Genomic DNA, 23,566 nt, shown 5'->3' on the forward strand with positions numbered 1-23,566 from the left:
ATTTCCTATACACCACAAGAGGTCAAAATAATAAAACTTGTAAAAAGGTTTATGTTCTAATTATGTGTTTGTAGACATGATTTAATCGGGACTATCTGTAAATTGTGAAGAGTAAATATATAGGATTATATAAAAAGAAATAAAATGAAAATGTTTAGTAAACAGTTGATAAGAGTAAATCATTTGAATCTTAAAAATGATTAATTGCTTCAATAATATCAATAGATGAGATGATACCACACCTGAAAACCAAACACTGCTACCCCATTTTGCTCTTAGTATTTGTTTTTGAAGAAATCTTTAGCTTTGTATATTTATATTTAGATACAAACTACACATGAAAAATGATTGCTTTAAACTATTTAGAGAAGCTTATAAAAGCTTATAAAAGTGGAAATAAACTTATAAAAATATATGTATATTTTATGAAGAAAAGCAGTTTTCTACTGTTTGGGGGGGATGCTGATCATAGAGGAGAATATGCATGTGGGGAGGCAGGAGGTATGTGGGAAATCTCTGTACCTTTCTCTCAATTTTGTTGTGAACCAAACTGCTTTAAAAAGTTGTCTCAATAAAAAATAGTAAAAAGAAATGAAAGTATTGTAAAATATTTTAAAATAGGAGGGAATTAATTTTTCTTTGTGGGAAAAAAAATTCACCCCTCACACCAATATGTTTCTCAGTGTATTATTTATGGATGGGCTGGGACATTCTTGAATTTTTGTTTAAAGACAGGGATTTTCGTGAATACACGTTTGCATTCTGAACATGATCCTACCCTTTAATCCTGATGTTTAGGAATGCAGCTATCACGAAGATCTTTGGGGTTAGAAGCATGATAATCCTTTTGGTCTTGTCTTAATATTGTTTAGACAGGGTGTCTCAAAATTTTCCAATTTCTCAATTCCTCTGGTCCTTGACACACTGCTTACTATTAGCCACCATCTTTGTTTAAAATAACATGACCCACCTCATTCTTAGGCAACAGTATTAGTCAGCCCTTGAATTGAGAAATTTAGAAACTAATTGGTTATCATAAGAGATTAGCATCAAAGAATTCTGAAGGCATATGCAGTCTCGGCCTGCTGAAATTAAAAAAAAGCATATCAAAGTAGAAAATTTAATTTTTATCTGATAGGATTAAACATGATATTTTTATAGCTTTGTTTTTCTTATAATTTTTTATTTTGTATTTAATTTTAAAATATTGCTATTACACATAATATTTTAAAATTCAAATCCCCCTTTAAAATTAAAACCTACATATACCAGTAATACCAAAGTAAAAAAATTAAACCTAATTATTTCTATATTTAAATATTTCTGAGTATTTTGGGATCAGCATTTTGTCCTTGGAAGAATCAAATGTGGGAATTTTGCAAGCCAGAAGAAAAAAGATCCACATGCTCTTAATTTGGGACAAGATTCTTGCATCCAGCATGACATACAGCATTGTTGTTGTTTTTTTTAATATGGCTCCCTAATATCCTAAGAATTCTATATATAGTAAATTCTTCCTTTGACCTGAGGAAGGGTAGATTATTATGATGTAATATATTTGAAAATTAGCACTGTATTGTGGGAGATTCAAAAATAACCAAAGGTATACTTATGAGAAACTCTGGAAAATAAATACACATACACAAGACACAGAAGAACACTAATAGTACAATTTATCAAGATATAACAGTAATATAAAGTGATTTTATAAATAGCTGAGTTTATAAATAACTGAAACAACATAAAACAGTAACCGAAAAGATTAAACCGTAATTGTAAAGAGTCATGAATTCATGGGTTGGAGAACAGAACTTTATGGAGCAAGGAATCTAAAAATAAGAGCTATTTTTTCTTCAGGTGTGAAAGGTAGAGGCCAGGATAATAAAATGATCACTGGTACTAAAGGAGTATTTGGTAGGAATGTGCTCATGGACCATGATGTAAGCTAGATTTTCACCTGGATAAAAAGGCAGGGGGGGAGGCCATATGATAGGTGAAAATAAAAAGTGGATAGAGAGACGGTTTGTGATTATTATTGAACAGCCTTGACATTACAGAGTTTGTAATGAGACTGGTTTTCCAAAAGGACAGGGATTCTCTCATGGAAATGAAAGAACAATGACATCATAGAGAATACCACGGACGGCCCATTGTAAAGTCGGACCCTTCTAATTTTTATTTTTGGAAAAATGTATCATCAACGTAGAAATGCTGGTATTAAGCTACAGATACCAAGGGCTGTGTGACTCAGTGAAGTAAGCACCGAGAACACAATGTTGAACCGTCATACAGAAGAAGAAAGTCCAAGGCTTGGTTCCTATCCTTAAGGATTACAGTCTTTAGGTGGGGAATGAAACTAAGGGTTAAATGTTGTAGTGCTTGGATGTTAAAGGAGAAGAGATGAAGGGAGCAGACTTTGACAAGACAGATACTAAACTTCTTTTTTTTTTTTCATTTATATGAATATTTAATTATATTATTTACATTAATGCCATTGTCCTGGGGTTATTAGAACGAAGCATTATAGCCTGTTTCTTGAAGGTATATATATGAACTTTATAGAATCCATGGGAATTAAGACAATTTGTTTGATAAATTATTATACATTGAAATAGGGCAAGATATTGGATGAGTAATTGCACAAACTAAGGCAGAGTAGGCTATGGGTCCAGAATGGAAGGAAAAAAGCAGTTTGCAGAAAGGGAAGTTGACACAGCCTAATGCAGGATGGTGGGAAGGAGGCTGTTGAGTGCCAGCAGGTCTGACACGAGTCCAACCAGAATGGATTATGTAGTGGAAGGAACACCAGAAGACGCCTGGATGTGTGGAAGAGTCACATCAAACAATATAAAGAGATTGATTTAGGCCGTGAGACTGCTGTTCTCTACGTAACTGTCTTTTTTTTTTTTTTTTTAAGATTTTATTTATTTATTTGAGAGAGAGAGAATGAGAGACAGAGAGCATGAGAGGGAGGAGGGTCAGAGGGAGAAGCAGACTCCCCGCTGAGCAGGGAGTCCGATGCGGGACCCGATCCCGGGACTCCAGGATCATGACCTGAGCCGAAGGCAGTCCCTTAACCAACTGAGCCACCCAGGCACCCTCTACGTAACTGTCTTAAGCCTTTCTCAAAACGCAGTGTGCCCAGTACAAGGACATCCGAGAAAAGGCTATATCACAGTACATAAACATTCCTGATAACAGTACTTATTTATTTGTAAGGTCCGTCTTAAAAGCAAAATTTCTCTAACAATTAGAAACATATTTTAACTCTGGGTCTGACTCTAAAACTTCCCCACAGTCTCACACTTTCACACCCAGGGCTCTGCTGAAGATGATCCGTCCAGTATGTTCCTCTGAGGGAGCCTTTCTCCAGGCAATGAGATGGGTCTGATTTTCTTTCATCCTCCATCTTGCTAAGAGTGGCTAAATAATGATCAAAAGGGGCATTTTAATGATCATCACGCTAGCGTCCAGATTGTGTATGGGCAGGGCTAGAGTGTGAACAGGCCAGCCTGGCTCTTTGTGCTAACTTTTGCATGACAGGATTAAGATCTGCCCCAGTGGCTACGGGGAGAGGTAGGACCTGAAAACTTTTGCAGAGAAAGGAACACGACATGTTCTTATAGCATTCATAAAACTGCGCTACTGCAAATAAGACATTGCCCATTGCACTTCTTAAGTATAAAATACACAGTCATATAAACCCTGAATGAGATTATTAGTCAAACTTAACTACTGAGACCACAAGGAAGGAAAAATCAGGAAACACAAGGGGGAAAAATGTTACTGTGTAGGCACCACCTGAACCTTTTTTTTTTTTTAATCAGTTAAAGTCATAACTGATTTAAGATAAAAGAATAGCTGTTAATCCTTTATTCAGCTCTCATTAGTGTTAATGATGTGTTCCTAGAATCCTGAATTATATTTTCTACTCCTAAGATTTAAAGGCATAGATTGGATAGCTTAATGGCAATAAATATCAACTAAGTAAAAATGTTTACTATTAACAGCATCCAGCTTTGGTAAAATGGTTGTACAATGAAAAAGATCAAGAAATAGTAAAAAAAAAAAAAAATTAAGTGTAAACCTTAGTTACTAATACTTAAGTAATTTGAAATGAGTTTGATATGTATGCATTTAAAGTAGGGTGTATTAATCATATTAAACATATGATGTTTAAATTTTCTTAACTCTAGAGCTTTGGCTTTTTTCTCTTTAACGGTAGATGTTCATTAATTTTATTTAATATTACATTCTACTTCCTACAAATTAACTATCATAATGACAATTAGAGTATTGCCATATACAGATCTGGAGTTGCGATACATTTTTTGACAATTCTATTAAAATTTTAAGATTTAGTTGTATTAAAAACATTTTATAAAGATTTTAGTAAGTCTATAATATTTTGCTTATTTTCAAATTCTAATGTTTTACAGATCTGCTCTCCCTAGAAATCTCACTATTTGTATCTATAATAGTAGGATCCATTCTGTCCATTAGACAAGCTAATAGCCTCTGAATACCTGGTTAATTGTTGATTAATGCATTGAATAATGTTCACTTACAATTTTGATTTTAATTAATACATGATTTCACTCCATTGACATAATTAATATTCTAAGTTTACTTTTTACTTAAAAATACATTTTAATGTGGATTCTGCTCATTCTCTTCTTGACTTTTAACTGTTTGAGTCAATTTATAAAATTATAGAAAGCCTAAGTCCTCACAAAAGACATTTATAGCCTCTGCAACTGAAGGTTGTTATATCAATTTGATAATTCAGTTCTGCTCATCACATATTTCATGAGTGTTCAATCTGTGCTAGTCACTAATTTAGTCAGTGGAACTTGAACATTAAGGTTTCAGGACTTCTTTAAACTCTGAAAAACTATAGAGGACCCAAAGTGCTTTTGTCTTTATCTGAAGTATATCACCATTGATTTTCATCATATCTAAAATCTAAATTAAGATGCTTAAAAATAATTAATTGTAAATATATTTGAAAGTTCCCATAAATATTTTTATGAAAAATTATTACCATATTTTTTAAAACCAAAAAAACCCTCCATAAGAATGACTCTGTGATTCATGCTAATACAGATGTGTGAGATACAAAGAGCTACATACGAGAGCATCAGCAAGGCCTCACAGAAGAGGTCATAGTTGCAGTCAACTTTAAAGAAAAAATTGGTCAGCAGGAAAGCGATGCAGATGAAAGAGGTTAAGACCATTTCAGTGAAAGAAGGGCATGACTAGACACAGCGGGTTATAATAGAAAGAACATGTGCTTTTGTTTGACAGATTTTCTTCAAACTCCATCTCAGCCACTCAATGGCTACGTGACTTTGAGGAAATCACCGAAGACCTGTGAACCACAATTTGCTCTCTTGTGAACTAATAGAATCTACATATTAAGAATGTCCCAAGAACTGAGATGAAAGATGTAAAGTATTTTCACATGTGGCAGTTAAGGAGCACACTCAGTAATATACCATTTTTTGGTTGCATATTTAAGGATAGTGAATTGGTTACCATGCTGAGAATATAGAGTACAGGAGGTCAGGGAGAGAGGATAGAAGTTTTAAACAAGAGCGAAAGGGGCAGCAATGAAGTTGTTTCAGGTTCAAGGTGGATTTGAGTGATTTAAAAAAGAAAACAGAAAAATAATAATATAGTAATATAAATAGAACTACTTTGAGAACTTCAAAGGGAATCACTTCTCATGCAGACCTTAGCAAACCTATCGAAAATCTTGATTTCCACACAGTGTCTTTCTATCCTCTCCCAGGGTGGGAGTGGGGAGGAAAACAAACTGTAATTTTAGAAAAAAACATATTCCAGGATCTTCATAAATATAGAAAGAAATGTGTAAAGAATAACATAGATGGTAGAAAATTTACTTAAGACAGAAATTTAACCAATCTTTTCCATGGCCTATAGAGGTCTCCTTGACCTGAATCTTAGAGTTGTATTGAAATCAGATTTCAATTATATTTTAGTAATAAATGAATGAATGAATGAATATATAAATAAGTATATAGTTAATTCCATATGAGAAATGTATTAAGAATTTGAACTAGCAATTGTGATGTTCTCAACTTGTAGATGATATTTAGCAGATACATAAAGTCCACCACCAATATCAATTTATCTAGAAAATACTTTTATTGAGAGTGTGGTATGCAAAGAATATTATAATTTTTTCCCTATGTTAGGTGTGTACAATCCTCATGCTATCTTTGATGTTCAAGGCCCTTGATGGATAGATGGTTAAAAAGAACAATTTCTCAACTACAAAATAGAGATTTCTGTTGATACATCTTAGTTCTATCACCTAGGACAGAAAGGAGAAAAATATAATTAGAGAAGCATGGTTTTGAAATATAGAATATACCCTTCACCAAGACCCAGGTTTAGAACTTTATGAAACGTAGTAAATATCCTATCTTATGTATAAACACTAAGTGTAGTACACACCAATGATCAATAACAACAATACAAATTTTAGGTGAGAAAATCTGTAATACTCTTATGATTAACTTGTCTCTTTTTGGATATGGTATGTTTTACACTACTCATTGTGACTGATTTCTCTACCACCACAGTGCAACCCAGACCATTATCAGAAGAACAAGCAAAGAAAAAGCATAAAAGCCAATGTGATCATGGAAATCATGGGTAGGCGTTGGCCCAGAGAATGTTAATTTATTCTTTAATTAATTTGGTGACTATTTATTGGGCATCTAGTCTATGCCAGGTATTGCCCTGGTAGTTGGAGATAACAATAAACAAGAAAACATGGCCTCTGTCCTCCTGGAGCATAAAGTCTAGACGGTAAGATATTTAATAAATAAATAAATTAGTAAATAAATAAATAAATGCCTCTAGTCTACTCAATGCACATACAAATAATTCTAGAGCTTATTTTCAAGAGAATTTTGTTGCAAATATTACATATCATAAAAATTAAACCATGCCCTTTATAACCTCTCAAATCTTAACTTTGTAAATATAGTAGAGCTCTGTATCCAAATAGGCAGATATCTAACTAACCAACTCTCACCATCTAAGACTTACAAATGATTTGTCCTAATAGCTGAAGTTAAATATTAGATGATAATTTTTACCCTCATTTTTCTGGCATCATGTTTGAGTGCCTATACGTTAGGGACTGATGTCATCAACTTTCAGTGATAACTGGAATATAAACTCCCCTTAATCAACCATCCTTCCCTGCAGCATGATTTGCTTATAGTTTACTCATTGAAATGTTTCTTTTCTTTATAAACTTTTTTTTTTTTTTGCTCTTTCTCTCCTTTTAGTACCAACTACCATATTCTAACTTTGCCAAGTCAAACAACAGTTGTCAATTCTGAGTGAATTTTGCCACATAAATGTAATAATCTACTAACAATTGGGAAACATTAGTTTGTCAAAAACGCTTCAGTCTTAAATAAAATTAGCAGAAGCTATGCAAGGCCATTTTGAGTTTACTGATATGAAAATTCAAAAAAAATGGATGATTTCCTTTGTGGAGGTGAAATAACTCCACTCTGTAGTGTTATTTATGATTTTGAACCTCAAGGAATGATGAGTCATAGATATGAAGAATGGAAGGAAAATAAAACAGTCTGTTCACCCTATCCTTTATTTGAAAGACTTGAACACTCTTCTTAATGTATTTTAATTTATTTTTAAAACACAAGTTGTTCTTTGACTACAAAACATCTCAGACGCTTGCAAAAACTTTTTTTTTTTTTTGGTAGTATTTTCTTTTCAACACATTCATGTACAAAGAGATATGAAGCATGCTCTAAGTTGGAATTCAGTTAATACACAAGAACAGCTTTTTTTTTCAATACTGTCATTTAAATGACACGAAGGAAAATGTTAACTTTGGGCAATGCTATTCCCTCAAAGCATATATCTTATTTCATTATGTATGTGTGAATTCCTAATGCTTTAGTTCAAACCTATAAAATATGGTTTGAGAAATCTGATAGAGGATAAAGCTACAAGGGTAGTACAAGCCCACATATTTTCATACTTCTGCAAATTTACTGATTTCTTTTTATTTCAATCAGCTCTCTGAATTGGATGACTAGCATCAAATTTAATAAACAGCATGCAGGGGGTCTGCTAATATATGTGAAGAACCTGTTCTCTATCCCTCACCTCCAGCATATATGCTCTTTTTATATGTCAGTTAAGTAATACATTTCCTGGGTGGGAGGGGGACTTGAAAATAAACCATATGCCACATGGATTTTATTGTAAAAATAACAGCTATGTTTATTTTAAGAATATTGTATAAAAAGAAACTAAATATTTGTCTTGGTACCCTCGATTTGTATATAATGCACAACATAGGCTTTTGTATTTTGCTGTTATATATTTTTTCTAGTTATAAAAATATAATTTTATAAAATCTTACATTGTGTGGCTAAACCTTTTTGGGTCTTTCAAATATCCCATTAAAATATCAATTCATGGGGGTTCATTATAAGAAGAATCCTGAAATCACCTTTTTGAAAGTTAAAATTTTACTGGCCAAATACACTAAACTTCTGAATAGAGTTTCAATCAAAATCAATTCAGAAAATGTGACGATAAAAACTTTTTAAAAAGTTTAAGACAAAAAAAATATATATTCTTTGAAATGTGGACCAAAACTTTTAAAGTAATTCCTAGGAGATGAAGAAAGAAGTTAAAGATATTTCCCTTTGACATTAGTTAGAGCCCTGAGTCCCTCTTGACCTACAGGACAATATTCTCCATTCTAGGGGAATCACTGGTCTCAAATTTTAGGCCCTTGCTCATCAACCTTGGTGTGTTTTTCCTCTAACATAAATCCAACTAACTTCCTACTCTTAAGTGACCCTTCTATTCCTTGCCAATAAAAGGAACAGGTAAGGGAATACAGTACATCAAAAGAGACAAGCATACGAACATTACATACTGTGTGAGAGCAAGTATTTCCAAAATAAATGCATATTCTAAATTTTCCTACATCAAATTTAGATTTGCAAAATCAGGCCGTGCATGATTAGAAATGCTGAAGGCATACCTCTACAGTGGTTTTGAGATTTCAAATTACAACAGCATCCCATTTTTACAAGGCATTACTAGAATATTCTCCAATGTGTATATTAGATTTCTGTATAGAGACAGTCATGTTCCTACAAGCCATAAATTTAATAAATCACCAGATATATAACTTTCATTCTCACATTTACATTACCAAGTATTTTATGGAGCAATTTTCTTAGTCATAGCAGTGAGACTGTTCAATAATATAAATAAATAAATAAATAAATACTATTTCAACATAAAACCCTTAACTCTAAAAGAAAATAACTATGCTGTAGTCTCACAAGAATACAATCCACTATTAAAGAGACCTCAGTTATCAGGAGGGTCTATCTTGGGTTGCCTCCATGAAGGTTTATTACGAGTAGTATCAGAAGGACTTTATTTTAACAAGCATTGCAGAAGCCAAGGACAGTTACGGCTGGGTTCTAGTGTGGAGAGAAAGAGCATGAAAAGCCTAATATCACAATGCTGAAATTATTATTATAAATAACTGGTACATTTACGTAATATTTTCATACATTTTCAACAGAAACTTGAAATACAAACTCTGTCAGCTTCGGCCTCAGGCACAGAAATTCTTGTTGAGACCTGTTGCTGTGTATTAACAGTGCCAGTCCTAAGTGTTCCCAGGGATTTTTAGGCTTATATTAAAAAACAAAATCCCTTGTAAGGAAAACTAGACCTTTAGGTGTAAAGGATAGTTTGAAATAATGAAATATTTGAGCGATAAATGAAAAAAAAAAAAACCTTGAAGCAATATTCGAGAATATTCTAAGTTAGCATACAGCTACTTTAACTTAATCAACACAATCTATAAATCTCTTTTGTGGAAACACAGATATTCGCCTTATATTCTTGAGGGAAGAAAAGCAGTAGAAGGCATTAGAGAACTATAGCCATAAGTTAGCCTTACAGCCTTTTTGTTGGTATATTATTTAAAGAATTACATTGAATTCCAGGTTGGCATGTTCAGCAATGAGAGAAAATGATCCAAATTTTAAAGAAATAAGTACTACAAATGTTCCATTTGCGATTTAATAAAGTTTACTTTAATATAGAAAATATTACTCATTTTAAAATATAAAGTCTCAGTATGTTAGGAGTTTACAACTAATGAAACTATTGACCTTAATAGAACATTTCTAAAACAAATCTTTCTGAAGGCATAATTTATTATTCAAATTATCTCCAAGATATGCATTAGCCTTCTCAGCCCAGCATATCAGGGATGGTGTGTGTATATGCACGAGTATGTGTGTATGTGTGTCTGTGTATGTGTTTCCCAAGTGAGCAATGCTGAGATTTCCTAAAGTTTGCTTAGAAATTTCAGAAGGGGCATCTGAAAAATACAGTAACTGGAAAGTCAAATTCTCCACATGTTGAGCCATTAAATAAAATATTTGTCCTCAGAATTGTTTAGGAAGGCACATCAGGTAGAAGAAGATAGTTCATGAAGTCCAATCAATAAGGAGACTGGCTAAATGAAGTGCAAAAAATATTATAATGGATCCTTTTGCTCTTTGGAATCAATGGTAGTAACCTTCATTTAGAAAGAATGTGTGTCTGAGCCATAACATGCAGCAATATTTCTCAAGCTTCTAAAATGAAAAAAAGCTCAGAGACAGGAATCTCTCCGTGTAGCTATATTATATTTCTGTTCTTTTTTCCCCTATTGAGGCAAGGGAATTGCCTTAACCTCTTCAGAAATGCCATGCTTTCTTCCCATAGGAGGAAATGAAGGCCATGGCATTGATGCTAAAACATGTATGATAATTACAAGCGAGCAGCAGGGGCAGATGGGGGCTTTCAGTTGCTTAATGACTAGGTCAATTATTAGCGAACTAAAAATGCCAGTTTCTCAGTTAAAATAGGTATTTCTACTTAATCCCACACTGAAATATGCACCATCTTTCATGCCTGTGTATTCCTAAATACTTGAAGTGATTCCATATGTCAGATTAAAAATATATATTCTTATTTTAGTATGAAAAACAAATTACAATATTGCAATTGCTAGCATCAATGGAGTCATCAATCTACCTTTGTAAGCCGTATCTTCTTGCTACTATTAAAAGATTTAACAGGGCATAATACCTTAGTAGGAAGGACTTGGAAATTCTTTCTTGCAGATGATATATATTCCCTTTAACTTGTTATGCCAGTGATTTCAAAATTCTTTTCCAATTTATCTTAATTTGTTACTGTATCTAAGGGAGTTTCTTATTCTTTTTTTTTTTTTTAATTTGAGTAACCTAATTAATCATTCTCACTGGAAAGTTTTTTTATTTTTATTTTTTAAAAGAGTTTATTTATTTATTTGACAGACACAGAGAGAGAGACAGTGAGAGAGAGAGCACAAGTGGGGAGGAGAAGTAGAAGCAGGCTCCCCAGGAGCAGGGAGCTCAAAGTGAAGCTTGATCAGAGGGCCCTCAGGCCTCTGCCTTAGGCTCAGGTCAATATCCCAGGGTCCTGGGGTCAAGCATAGGCTTCCCTGCTCAGTGGGGAGTCTGATCCTCCCTCTCCCTCTGACTGCCACCTCTACCCCTACCTTCCCCCCCCGCCCACCACCGCTTGTTCTTTTTTCTCTCTCTCTCAAAAGAATAAAAATAATCTTTAAAAAAAGTGAAAAAAAATTCCATAGGGAGGTAGGGGACTTGTGTTGTAGTTAAAAAATATATGTGCCCAAGTCTTGAAATAGCTAGGATACTTTCTAATTTGATTATGTAATATAAAAATCATATTTACCTCAATCTAATAGTTCTGAAGATAGCAATATGGGTATGAAAGTATTTTTTCCTATATTTATCCTGCAAAGAGGACTTTTAAAAAAATCTCTGAAAGTTTGTGCATTTAGCCTGTTTTTAGCTTATTTTGAAATTTCCAACACTACTGAGACAATATTAAAAGTATTAAATAAACTGTTTAAACATCTTTTTAGTGCTTACTTTACTGAATGGTTTGCATAATTAGAAAGTTAATTGCTTTGTTTCTACAATCTTTAGGAGTCATGGGACCAACTCCAGAAATGGGCTGCTAATGCTGTACTTTCTTATACATGTGCATTATTCCATCGAGTGAAGCACCTTCCCAATCTTGGAAGAGGGTGCACTGATGTGTGTGTGTGTGTGTGTGTGTAGAATGAACCGCCAATGAGATACAGGCATAAGGAAAAGAATTATCAAGTTTAACCAGTGAATAAAGCACCTGGTATTAATCCCTACCCTATTTTGATTACTGTATTTCATTAAGCAGATCATGATTTTGAGTCTATTATTATTCTGTTATTCTGAAGAGAAAAAAAAATCTATTAGCCTTTTCCTTATTTTTATGATATAAAAACTTGACTATTTCACTTATGATCCCAGGTCTCAACATTTATGGCAAGCCACGATTTAGAGTGGTTTTTAATGATGACATATAATACTGCTTTTCCAAAATTACAAAAAAAAAAATGCATTGTGTTTTCTAAATCACACAATAAAAAGAGGGATTCTCTTAATGTCCCTGAAAAATAGGTAAGGAATGTCTTTCTGCCTGTAGACAATGACACAAGCATCAATGATTTGCTCGAAACTACATAATAAATGAATGTTTCTATTAAATAGAAAATAAAACTAATTTTCTACTTAAAGATGATTTTAAATAGAATAGCTGCAATAGATTTCATGAACTTTAAATGCAGTAATGCAAATATAGCCCTGTGGAGCTAATAGCAAGAAGCAAGAAATATAAATAATAACAACTCCTATGTATTGAACACCTAGTGTTATCAGTTATTAACCATAATTTTACATATCTTCTTCCCAGGATCATCATCTATAAAATGCAGATAACATTACCTTCCTCAGTGATTCTACAAAGCAAATGAATATGTAGAACCCTCAGGTGAGCACTAATGTACCATAAAATTATTAGTTTATTATTTCAATTTACCTTACCCTTTTTATCATTTATTTTTAGATGCTTACTAAGGATACTATTTCATCATTCCAATAAACCTTAATGTAGGTATAATACCCACTTTATGGTATATTGTTCTTTTCTGGTGTTTCACGCTTTGTGTGTTTATGTGTGAGCAGGAGTGAATAAGTCTATAATTCATTTGTCTCTGACATTAGAGATACTGCATGATGACTTCCCTTTAAAATCCTTTCAGCCCTTTATGCTTGAGTTGCATTGTAATTGGGGTGTTTTGCACTGTACTCTGAAAATTATCTCAAATACTCCATAAAAGTTGATTTCTATATTTATAAATATATTTGGCTTAATTAGCAGTGTGTGTGGAGAAGTGAATAAGTGCTATGAATCGGTGCCTAATTAGCGGAGTCTATCCATACTCTGATTGGCGATCATCTTTGCAAGGCTTTTCTCACTGCCATGGAATATTTGAGAGTCATCTGTAATCTCAGAGTTTTAAGAACTGTTCTGCTGCTGAATGATCTTTAATAATTATTTGATGAATATCTCTGTGAGTTACTGGTTTCTGTCATTTACTACTCTTTCACAATAAATCCAGGAAAATATATGTAGGCCTCTTACAGACAGAAGCCACTTAACTGCAGAAAATAAATTTGAAACTATTAATAAGTTTTCTTTGTGGTTTTCACAGAATCATGCTATAAATATTGGCACTTTTTCACAGTACATAGAGGACCATGTGCTCTCAGCCTTGAAAACCAATATGGATTTCAAAAGGGACCAGGAAACAATTTACCTATTGGGCAAAATATGTGAGGCCAGAGAACATTTTTGTAGGCAAGAAAACAATCACGCACTTACTAAATACTATGAACACTACAAGTTTGACGTGGAAAAGAAAAATCTGTAGAACCAGAAAAAAAAAGTGTGAAGTATAAATAAACAAATGAACATAGTAAAGTACTAACTTGATATAATTTTATTAAATGTTGACTACCTAAAAATATATGTTCAGGTATAACTGCACAACAACGCTTTAAGGAAGATAGGAGAGTAATTATTATAATTCTTGTTCCCATTTTAAAAGTGAGGGAGATATTATGTGTATTGATCCAGGCTCGCTTCCTGAAAGTGTGGTGGAACTTGGACAAAGACTCAAAATTCTGGCATCAATTCTTTGCAAATGTATGTATTATATATATATAAATACATATTTATATGTATATAAATTATATATAATATTGACATATATAATTATTATATAGTATTATTACATATTATATATTATAACACAGAAGAATTAAGTTAGATTTAAGAAGGACATTTTAAAATTGAAAATTTATAAGACAGGCAAACTTTTCTAAAATAGCTTTCTCAAAAGGAATACAGAAACTTAGTAGTCTGAAATGATTCAAATATAATGACTTTTGGTATAGAAAACAAATCAAAGATCCTCGAAATGTCCCAGATGAGGTATTACAAGGGAGAAAATGTATATGGGATGGTGAAGTTAGGAAAGATAAAGATGTAAGGTTATTAGAATGCATAAAATAATAAAAAAATATGAAACCTCAGAGTCAATCTGTGGGACAGTCCTCTAATCCTCCTTTCAGAAAGAAATGTCAGAGAAATTCAGAAATTTTCATTTGGGTAAATAAGAGTAACGTATTTTCCCTAATATTTTCAAAAACTTAAAAAAAAAAAAGGCTAAGTAATCAATTCAAAAGTCCTACACTTTGTGCTCTGAAATAAAATGTAGTTACTTAAGAAAAACACACATGGGGACCTCTAAACCCATGGACAATTGATAGAACTAATTTAATAGCTACTTGATCCTGAGGACATAGATAATCCCCAGACCTGGGCTACAAAACAAAAGCACGTGGGTTTGATTTCACAAAAGAGGATAAAAACAGTCCGGGGCCGAAATAGGCAGGAATTAGATTTTAAATCTTCATTATTCTGGGAGAAAGAGATGAACCAATGTTGTCCAGGAGACTAGAAGTGCCTCTCAAAATTGAATTCTCAAAGAACTAGTGAAGGCTGAATACAATTGATCACACCGAATAAAGGGGAGGAAGCTTAAGGCGAAGAACTCTGATAAAATATGGTTCCGTGTGAACATGTTGCTTCCAATCACCTGTTTAAAGATGATGTATGGTTAACATTGCCCCGACCAAAGTAAAAGGAAAAAATAAGGACTGGTCCCTAAAACTCAACTTCCTCCAAGTATTTGTATAATTGAATACTGAATTTATTTTAGGTGTGAATCATCTGAGAAATTATGAGTATAGAAATAACAATGTTGAAAATTACTTATCAGTCTGGGAGATGTTTTTGAAACACAGTTTAAAGTGTCAGGTGTCACCCACTCTAGAGTAACAGCAAGTTAACTGTCAAGGTAAATAATAGATCTGATGAATAATTGTCTGAATATTTAGATCATGCAAAGATACTTTATAGAATGGACCAGAAGCAAGGAGGGGAATGAAGTTTGGCTATATAAACATGCTTAAAGCTGATAATGAAAAAATAATTTACATATTTTAAGAAAAGATATGCAAAATCTTTAAGAGTTGACCTTAAAGAGAAAACAAACAACAAAACAACAAACACAAGGTAGGGACACAGGATCTCAATTGGTGCCCAGTCCTAAAAGATGCCCTGAATCTAGGAAGCCAAAGCAATCTATTTTTCAGGAGATGATCCATTCAGTGGTGGATGTGTTTCAGCTGACTTAATCTGGCCTCAAGGGGTCTGGATGATGTCCCTCTTCTGATTCCACCCTCACCAGGCAATCTTTTAAGAGATATGCTGATTTGCCTTGGATCTCCTTAGAGATAAAGAGTACTGTCTGAGAGAAGAAGTAGGGATATTCCTATTTTTGAATGGGATATTCTCTTGGCTCAAAATTTGATAAACTGATGCTCAAGTTTGAAATCAGGATCTTGTAATATGGTTGAGAATTGGTCTTGGCTCTGTACAATTCTGTGCACTGATAAAATTTTGATTCTTAGATTGAGGGGAAAAGAATTACCAGGTACCACCTAGAGTTCATCTGGTAACCAGACAGGTAGTCTTTTCTTGGCACACCCTACATTCCCATACTCTCTATTCAAAGCTTCAGGACAATGGAGAGTGCATATGCCAGGCCAAAAAAATGGATATATCTAGAGATGTCTGATAAACCAAATAAGTGTATGTGTGATTAAATAGGAGTTGCATTTTTATTTGGAAATTATTATGCAGCAATTGGTTAGATAATCTTGGGCTGGAAGAGACAAGTTTTATCAATAAAGAACCTATTCATAATTCCTACTAAGCAACAATGAACACAGAGAAAGGAGAATAAATAAATGTGACATTGATGGTTGACCTTCCTTAGATAAGAACATCAAAAGTGACATCTGCCTGGCAAATCATTATTAGTAAGTCTTTGCACATAATGTATTTGGAGGCATTTCTTCCCTTGTGTACTAGCTGTGGTAAGCATCTTTTTTTTTTTTTTAAGATTTTATTTATTTGACAGAGAGAGACATAGCGATAGAGGGAAGATAAGCAGGGGAAGTGGGAGAGGGAGAAGCAGGCTTCCCCGTGGAGCAGGGAGCCCGATGCAGGGCTCGATCCCAGGACCTAGGGATCATGACCTGAGTGGAAGGCAGATGCTTAACGACTAAGCCACCCAGGCGCCCCTGTGGTAAGCATCTTTGACATTGCATTTCTGTGGTGTTGTTTACATATCAAATAGCCTGGATTTGGACAGTCCTTGTACTAAGTTGTTTGAATTTATTTCTCAAGCAAATTCTATTTTCATGATTTTCTGTTTTGAAACATATCTATTTGCACAGTATTACCAACAATTGATAGCACTCTTACACTGTCAGGAATCCTATAATTACAAAATAAAAATGTTTGATGATGACCAGGAAAATGTTATTATTGGATCTCAACAAAAATGCAATTAGTTAGACACTATTTAAATTTCAAGACAGTGAGGTGGACAAATGATGGTCTAGTATAATTATAGAGAAATATAAAAGTGATATTAGAGGCCAAAACTCATTTAAAAGAGTAATTAATATATTACTCAATGAAATATAGCAAAAGCTGTTACACAGAAGTTTCAGACTGTAGTACTTTCAGTAAATTTTGTAAAAATAATAATTCCGAACAATGGAAGCATTAGATGATTAGAAATTCATTAAGGGGCATCTGGGTGGCTCAGTCGGTTGAGTGACCAACTCTTGGTTTTGGCTCAGGTCATGATCTCAGGGTTGGGGAATCAAGCTCTGCGTCGGGCTCCATGCTCAGCACAGAGTCTGCTTGAGGATTCTCTCACTCTGCCCCTCCCTCCTCTCTCTCTCTCTTTCAAATAAATAAATAAGTTTTTTTAAAAAAAGAAATTCATTAAGATTGCTGTCAAGGGATGCAACCATGGCCCTGACTTTGATAATGGTATTATCATGGACTTGTTTTACCTGAAAAAACATTCTCAAGTGTGTTTTTACACTATACTTCCTGGTCTTCAGCTTTCTTAGTAGTCTCACTTCTACTGAATCTCCATCAGAAACACTGGGCCCTTAGACCATATAACTAAATTTAACAATTTTTTTGGATACCTTTGTGTAGGAATTATTTCAGTTATATCATGCTATGGTAAACAAGGCAAAGGCCCTGTCCTCATTTAGCTTACAGCATCATTGGAGAGAAGAATGTAAAGAACAATCATATCTCTCAGTTGGGTCTTCTAGCTCTTTCTCTTATCAAGGTCTGCATGATCATGTATCTGCTTCCTTAATCTCTGTATCACTGTAACCACTACTTTACTAATTCCAAATTTCCCCTCAGCCTGCCACAGCTTGTTTTTGCTTTAAAAAAATATCATTCGTAGGCACCTTCACTGTAACTTACTTTTCCATGATTCTTTTATATTTCAATATTTTTTTCAGATCCCATATAGGGTATCATCTCTTCTCAGCAGCATATGTTCATTGATGGTCTCGCTATTTCCAAGATTTTATAATCACCAGGGTTCTAGTGACTCCAAAAGCTGTATTTCTGCAATTTATATATACTCCCTAGTTTCAGATGGACATTTTCGATGGCCTGCTAGATATTGTCTGAATTTTTCAAAGGTACTTTAAAGTCCACATGTCTTAATCAGATTCATTCTCCTGGAAATGTGCTATTCTTTCCATTTTTCCCAAGTTGGCAAAATAGCACCACGGTTTCCCCACCCTCCCAGGTTGATCTCCATGACATCACTCATTATTCCCTGTAACTTTACCCATACTTCTCTTCTCAAATCCCTACTTACCCATCCTTCAGAGCCTGGCTGTGGTTTTTCATATCCCCAACTCATCATCCTGTGGTTTTGGTAGCATTTAACCTCTCCATAGAGCCTCCCACGCCTTTACTTTTAAATATCTACATCTGTACACGTCATTCTCCACCACGATATTCAAACGCTTAGGAGGCAGAGAACATGTCTCATTCACCTTTGGATCCTTCATGGGAATTTAAACAACAAATGGTTATTGAACTCAATGAATTCTCAGAGTATTCCAAATTCCCTGTTCATTGTATACAATTTTCAGCTATGACTGCTATGACCTTTTGCTACAAATGCTGGGTTGGTGAAATTCAGCCTCATAATGAATAAAAACAATGGGCATAATTCAGTCTAGACTCTATGGCTCATAGGAAAGCATCCTCAGAGAAGCTTACCGCTCTCAGATCATATGTGGGTCCCCTGATTACCTCATCAACATAGTTGGCGAGCATTTCAGAGCAAAAATAAAATTGTAAAAGACATATTTTACAATAGAAATGAACGCATAGACAGTTGTTAAACAGCAGGTTACTGTTCTACTATCTTTTATTACCAATACATTTTATAGCCCTCGCCACAGTTTCATTTGAACACCCAGTATCAAAAATTAGGGTTTTTTTGAGATTATCGTATTCTGACAGTTGAAATTCTGTTTCAAGGAAACATTTAAATTTGCATGTGTTTCAAATATATCTTCATTTTGTAATAAACTTACAATTCTACTTCATGGACAGTAATGAGAAGGCATGTAAAATAATGAGAGTAATGTCTAAAAAAAAAAAAAGTCAACCTGCATAAATTAAGTAAAAACTTAACAGAAACAAGATTTAAAAACAGGGCAACCTATTGTCTATATTTCAGATAGAAAGGGAATGTGACATAAAGACAAATACCGATGAACTTAACTTGAATCTTAAGATAGCAATCACAAAAACAATTTGCAACCACAACACAAGGAATGCGTTCGTTTTGCAAAAATAAAACTAATCTAATCCAATCTTCTATAATCTACTCTAATCATCTTCTTAACTCAAGTAATATAATTGATCTTCTAAAAAGAAATAATAACTTAAAAAGATTATTTACAGGCCCTTATTAAGTTTGAAAGGCCCTATTTAAATAGCACATATTTTTATTAATTATCCATATTTATAAGCAGAGTGAGAACAGAGACATAAAATTAATCTGTTCTGTAGTTTCAACCTGGATTTAGTGTGTGCTGCCAATTTTATCACTGATAAATTCTGAAGTTTTTGAAGTAATTATGTTTAGCAACAACAAGCAAAGGAAGATAAAGAAAAGAAAAAAACAGTAACTTGATTAGAAAAATTAAACAAATAATTTCACTTTATTTGGCATAATGTAAAGCCTCCAGACCAATTTAATAATTATTTTTAAATGACATAGAAGATGGGTATGTAGAAAAAGGGGGTACAATGCAGATACCATTTCAATGCCTTCTTCCAGTCCAAGATGTTATTTATAATGTAAAAATTTCAGTAAGTGCATTTAAAATCATTTCATCTGTAGAATTTTCCTCTCCCTTCTCTGTACTTCACACTGCTCTGAACTTCTCTAATGCGTTTTCCCCTTTTCATGCTATAGTGAATTTATTGAAATCATGGTTGTACCTCCCCAACATAAGGACCTGCACCATGTAGGCAGAGATTCCTTCTCATACACTTCAACGTCCTCAGAGAGCCTTGGTCATATTTTATTTTCAACACGTTTGTTGAATCAAATGAATAACCGCAGATTTGTGAGTATATAATTACTCCATTAAACAGAGCCAGGAATAATATTATTCTGCTTTGCTTTACTTAAGAACATAATGCTTTTCTTACAAAAAAAAAAAAAAAATCCCCGCAGTAGAAGAGGAAACAATAGAGAGTGTTTTATCCTCGAAGAGGAATATCGAAGTGAAACAGTTTCTCAATAAGTGGACTAACCTCTGAGGTTGAGTGCTAACTACACTTTAAGAGATGAGTTCTAGTGTTTCTTTACCACATAAAAGATGTTTAAGAATGTTGTCATATTTCAGCAACATCAATTTTTTTATACATATCTCCAGAAAAAAAGCAGAGAAGGAATGGAAGTACATAGTCTATAGGCAAAAAAGAATGCAAAAAGAAATCATGGAGATAATAGCCTAACGAAAGAAGGAGCTAAACATAGAATGCATTATCTAACAAGTGTGCTGAAATTCAGATAAGCAAATGATTTGAGAGTCTGGAGGCAACAAAGCCACTAACTGCCCTCTAAAGTCACTTTGAGATTTGATGAGAGCTCATTCCATCCTCAAATGTCATAAGAGTTCAGCAGAATGATCTAGTTTTAAAGGACCAAATTAGAATAAAAAGGGTAATATGGCCACACATTTTATCAGTGTTAATTATTAATACTGAGATTAAAAGGAAAGGGCTGAGAGTTCGGTGAGCATACTAATTGGACACTTTTTCAGCTTGTTTTCCCTGTCAGTGTGAATATTTTCACAGTTCAAAGGGAAATGTACACGTGAAGAATACGTATCCAATTGGAACACTGGGTATAAATGTAAAAATATTTAAAAGTGAGAAAAGAATATAGGAGGGTAATAACGGCTTTTCCCCACCTTGAATGATGAAGAACACAGAGTAGGGTTCATTTGATGCCAGAGGACAGAATCTTCTTTTTTTTTTTAATTTTTTTTTAAAGTTTTTTTTTTTTTTTTTTATTCATGAGAGACAGAGCGAGAGAGAAAGGCAGAGGGAGAAGCAGGCTCCCAAGGAGCAGGGAGCCCGATGCGGGACTCGATCCCGGGACCCTGAGATCATGACCTGAGCCGAAGGCAGACGCTTAACCATCTGAGCCACCCAGGCGCCCGAGGACAGAATCTTCTTTTCCTTTCATTTAAGATCCTTGATATATTTAAACATATCTGTTCCTCGGTGGTACCCCTTGATGTACCACAAAAATGAGAAATCGGGGGCGCCTGGGTGGCTCAGTTGGTTAAGCGACTGCCTTCGGCTCAGGTCATGATTCTGGAGTCCTGGGATCGAGTCCCGCATCGGGCTCCCTGCTCGGCGGGGAGTCTGCTTCTCCCTCTGACCCTCCTCCCTCTCATGCTCTCTGTCTCTCATTCTCTCTCTCGCAAATAAATAAAAAATTAAAAAAAAATGAGAAATCGATTAAAAGGTATCCAAGGTGAGAATATGGTTCTTACCAATAATTTTAGAATTGTTATCTTTGTGAGATTAAACATTTTTATGATGCTTTCATGACTAAGCTATTATGTCTAATCTACCTGAAGTTAATAACAATCAAAATTATTTATCATTACTATTTGAATAATAGCAAATAATTCTATCACCAATGAATATGGAGAAATTATTGCTACTCATTTATTTATAAATTATTAGATGTTATTATTTCATTTAGTTGCTCTATTATTGAAGGAAGTGGGGATAAGAAAGGTCAGAAAATTGCACTGCTAGGAAGAGGAAAAACCAGGATTCAAACCGAGGATATTAGATTTCAAAGCCTCCTTTTTAAACCACAATACTCTATCCACAGCATTGCCTCTTCTCTAGGACAGTATTTTCTTTGGATTCTTTTAGATTGTGCTGCTCAGTTACTGGAAATCTGCTGCAACACACATCTTGATTGCAGACAACCTCTATAATTACTTTCTGTCTCTAATCACCATGAAAAAGCAGAAGTGAGTAAAGCCCTCCAGAAGTGGGGGCATGTGGACTTGGGGATACTTGGGAAGCACAAAGCCATTTCACAGATGGCTAGAAAAGTAGAAAATGCAGTCCACCTCTGGCAATAAAACCCCAGGTGGAAAAGCAGAACCATCCAAAAGAATCCTTTCCAGGGTATGTTAATCTCTTCCTGCAGAAATTTAAAAAAAAAAAAGGCATTTGCCGAGCATTTGTTTTGAGGTATTATGCTTATGCCGTTAACAAGTGTTTGAGCATTTTTGGAAAGATGGAAGACACAGCCTTGCTACTTAACTCAATCTAACTGAAAACAGTACAAACCAATGGTGACTAGATGGCAGGACCTTAAAAGTGACCGTTGGAAATTGGGTAGGTGGGAGAAAAGTAGAGAGAGAGCCCTTTATCCCAAACAAAGTTATGAGTCTAGTCTCCATTCTCATTATCCTTGGTCTTATTAAAATGGTGTTTCATTTCCAATTGATATTTCAATTATACTCATTTATTTCTTTTTTAAATGTTTTAATTTTATTTAAATTCAATTAATTAATATATAATGTATTATTAGTTTCAGAGGTAGAGGTCAGTGATTCATCAGTCTTATATACTATCCAGTGCTCATTACACCTCGTGCCCTCATTAATGTCCATCACCCAGTTAGCCCATCCCCACCCCTGCCCCCTCCAGCAACCCTCAGTATTTCTGAGAGCAATGTGAAAAGTCTACGGCAGAAACAAAATGGGTTCATGATGGACTGTACCATGGTTTAATCCTCAAAAACAGTGTACTCTAAATACTACTGAACACATGTGGAATGAGGAGAAAAATAAAACAACGATCAAGCCTAACTTATACATTTCTGAAAAAGTAAGAAAGTTTGGAATTGGGGGGCTCAGAAATATTAGTGTATAAAAATCAAAATTACCTTTTAAATACCTGAGAAAATCAAGAGACATAAAATTAGCTAGGCATTTTAGAGTGGCCAAATTTTTTAACTCATTTAACTTTTTAAAATCTACCCAAAACTCTCTTTCTGATTTGGAGAGTAAAACATCTAGGAAAAATTGGATATAAAGAGAAAAATCACAGATTGGTGGATCTGAGTAAGATTCTAGAGTTAATTCTGTTAACTGCCTTACAGATGATTAGAAGCAGATCCAGAAGGAGTAAGTGACATACCCAACCCTAATGGCAAAATTGAGATTGGAGGTCAAATGGAGAGTTTCTTATATTTGAGTTGTTAAACACTATATATGGTTACAGGATACATAGCAAAGCCAAATTGGACTTGCAAAGGTAATCCAGGGGGTAACTGAAAAGAGTAAGTAGACTATAGCATGAAGTCAAAGGTCAAGATAAATACTGATAATAGATCTAAATAAACTGTTAAATACTGCTCCAAGAGAAAATCTGAAGATAAGGGCAAGCTCTTGCATAGTCAAATTATGCTCTTCAAATGATCATGGTTTTAAGCTTAATATTTGGTTTTTACTTGAATTATGAATTCATTACAATAGGT

General features: G+C 34.0%; 1 protein-coding gene across 10 annotated transcripts in view; it reads right to left on the bottom strand.

The window, feature by feature from the left end:
- PCDH7 (protocadherin 7) overlaps positions 1 to 23,566 on the bottom strand; it is a 419,547-nt gene that overhangs the window by 200,073 nt on the left and 195,908 nt on the right. Inside the window, exon 4 of one of the 10 annotated variants that reach the window (XM_081812511.1) lies at positions 5,834 to 6,340. The exons of the other annotated variants lie outside the window; for them this stretch is intronic. Within the exon in view, the coding sequence (XP_081668637.1) occupies positions 6,294 to 6,340 (47 nt within the window). The 3' untranslated portion in view covers positions 5,834 to 6,293. Of the gene's footprint in view, positions 1 to 5,833; positions 6,341 to 23,566 lie in introns of those variants that run through there. 10 annotated transcript variants of the gene reach the window in all.

This window comes from Leptonychotes weddellii, chromosome 2, assembly GCF_054177405.1.
Source record: "Leptonychotes weddellii isolate Sample4059 chromosome 2, ASM5417740v2, whole genome shotgun sequence".
Lineage (NCBI taxonomy): Eukaryota > Metazoa > Chordata > Mammalia > Carnivora > Phocidae > Leptonychotes > Leptonychotes weddellii.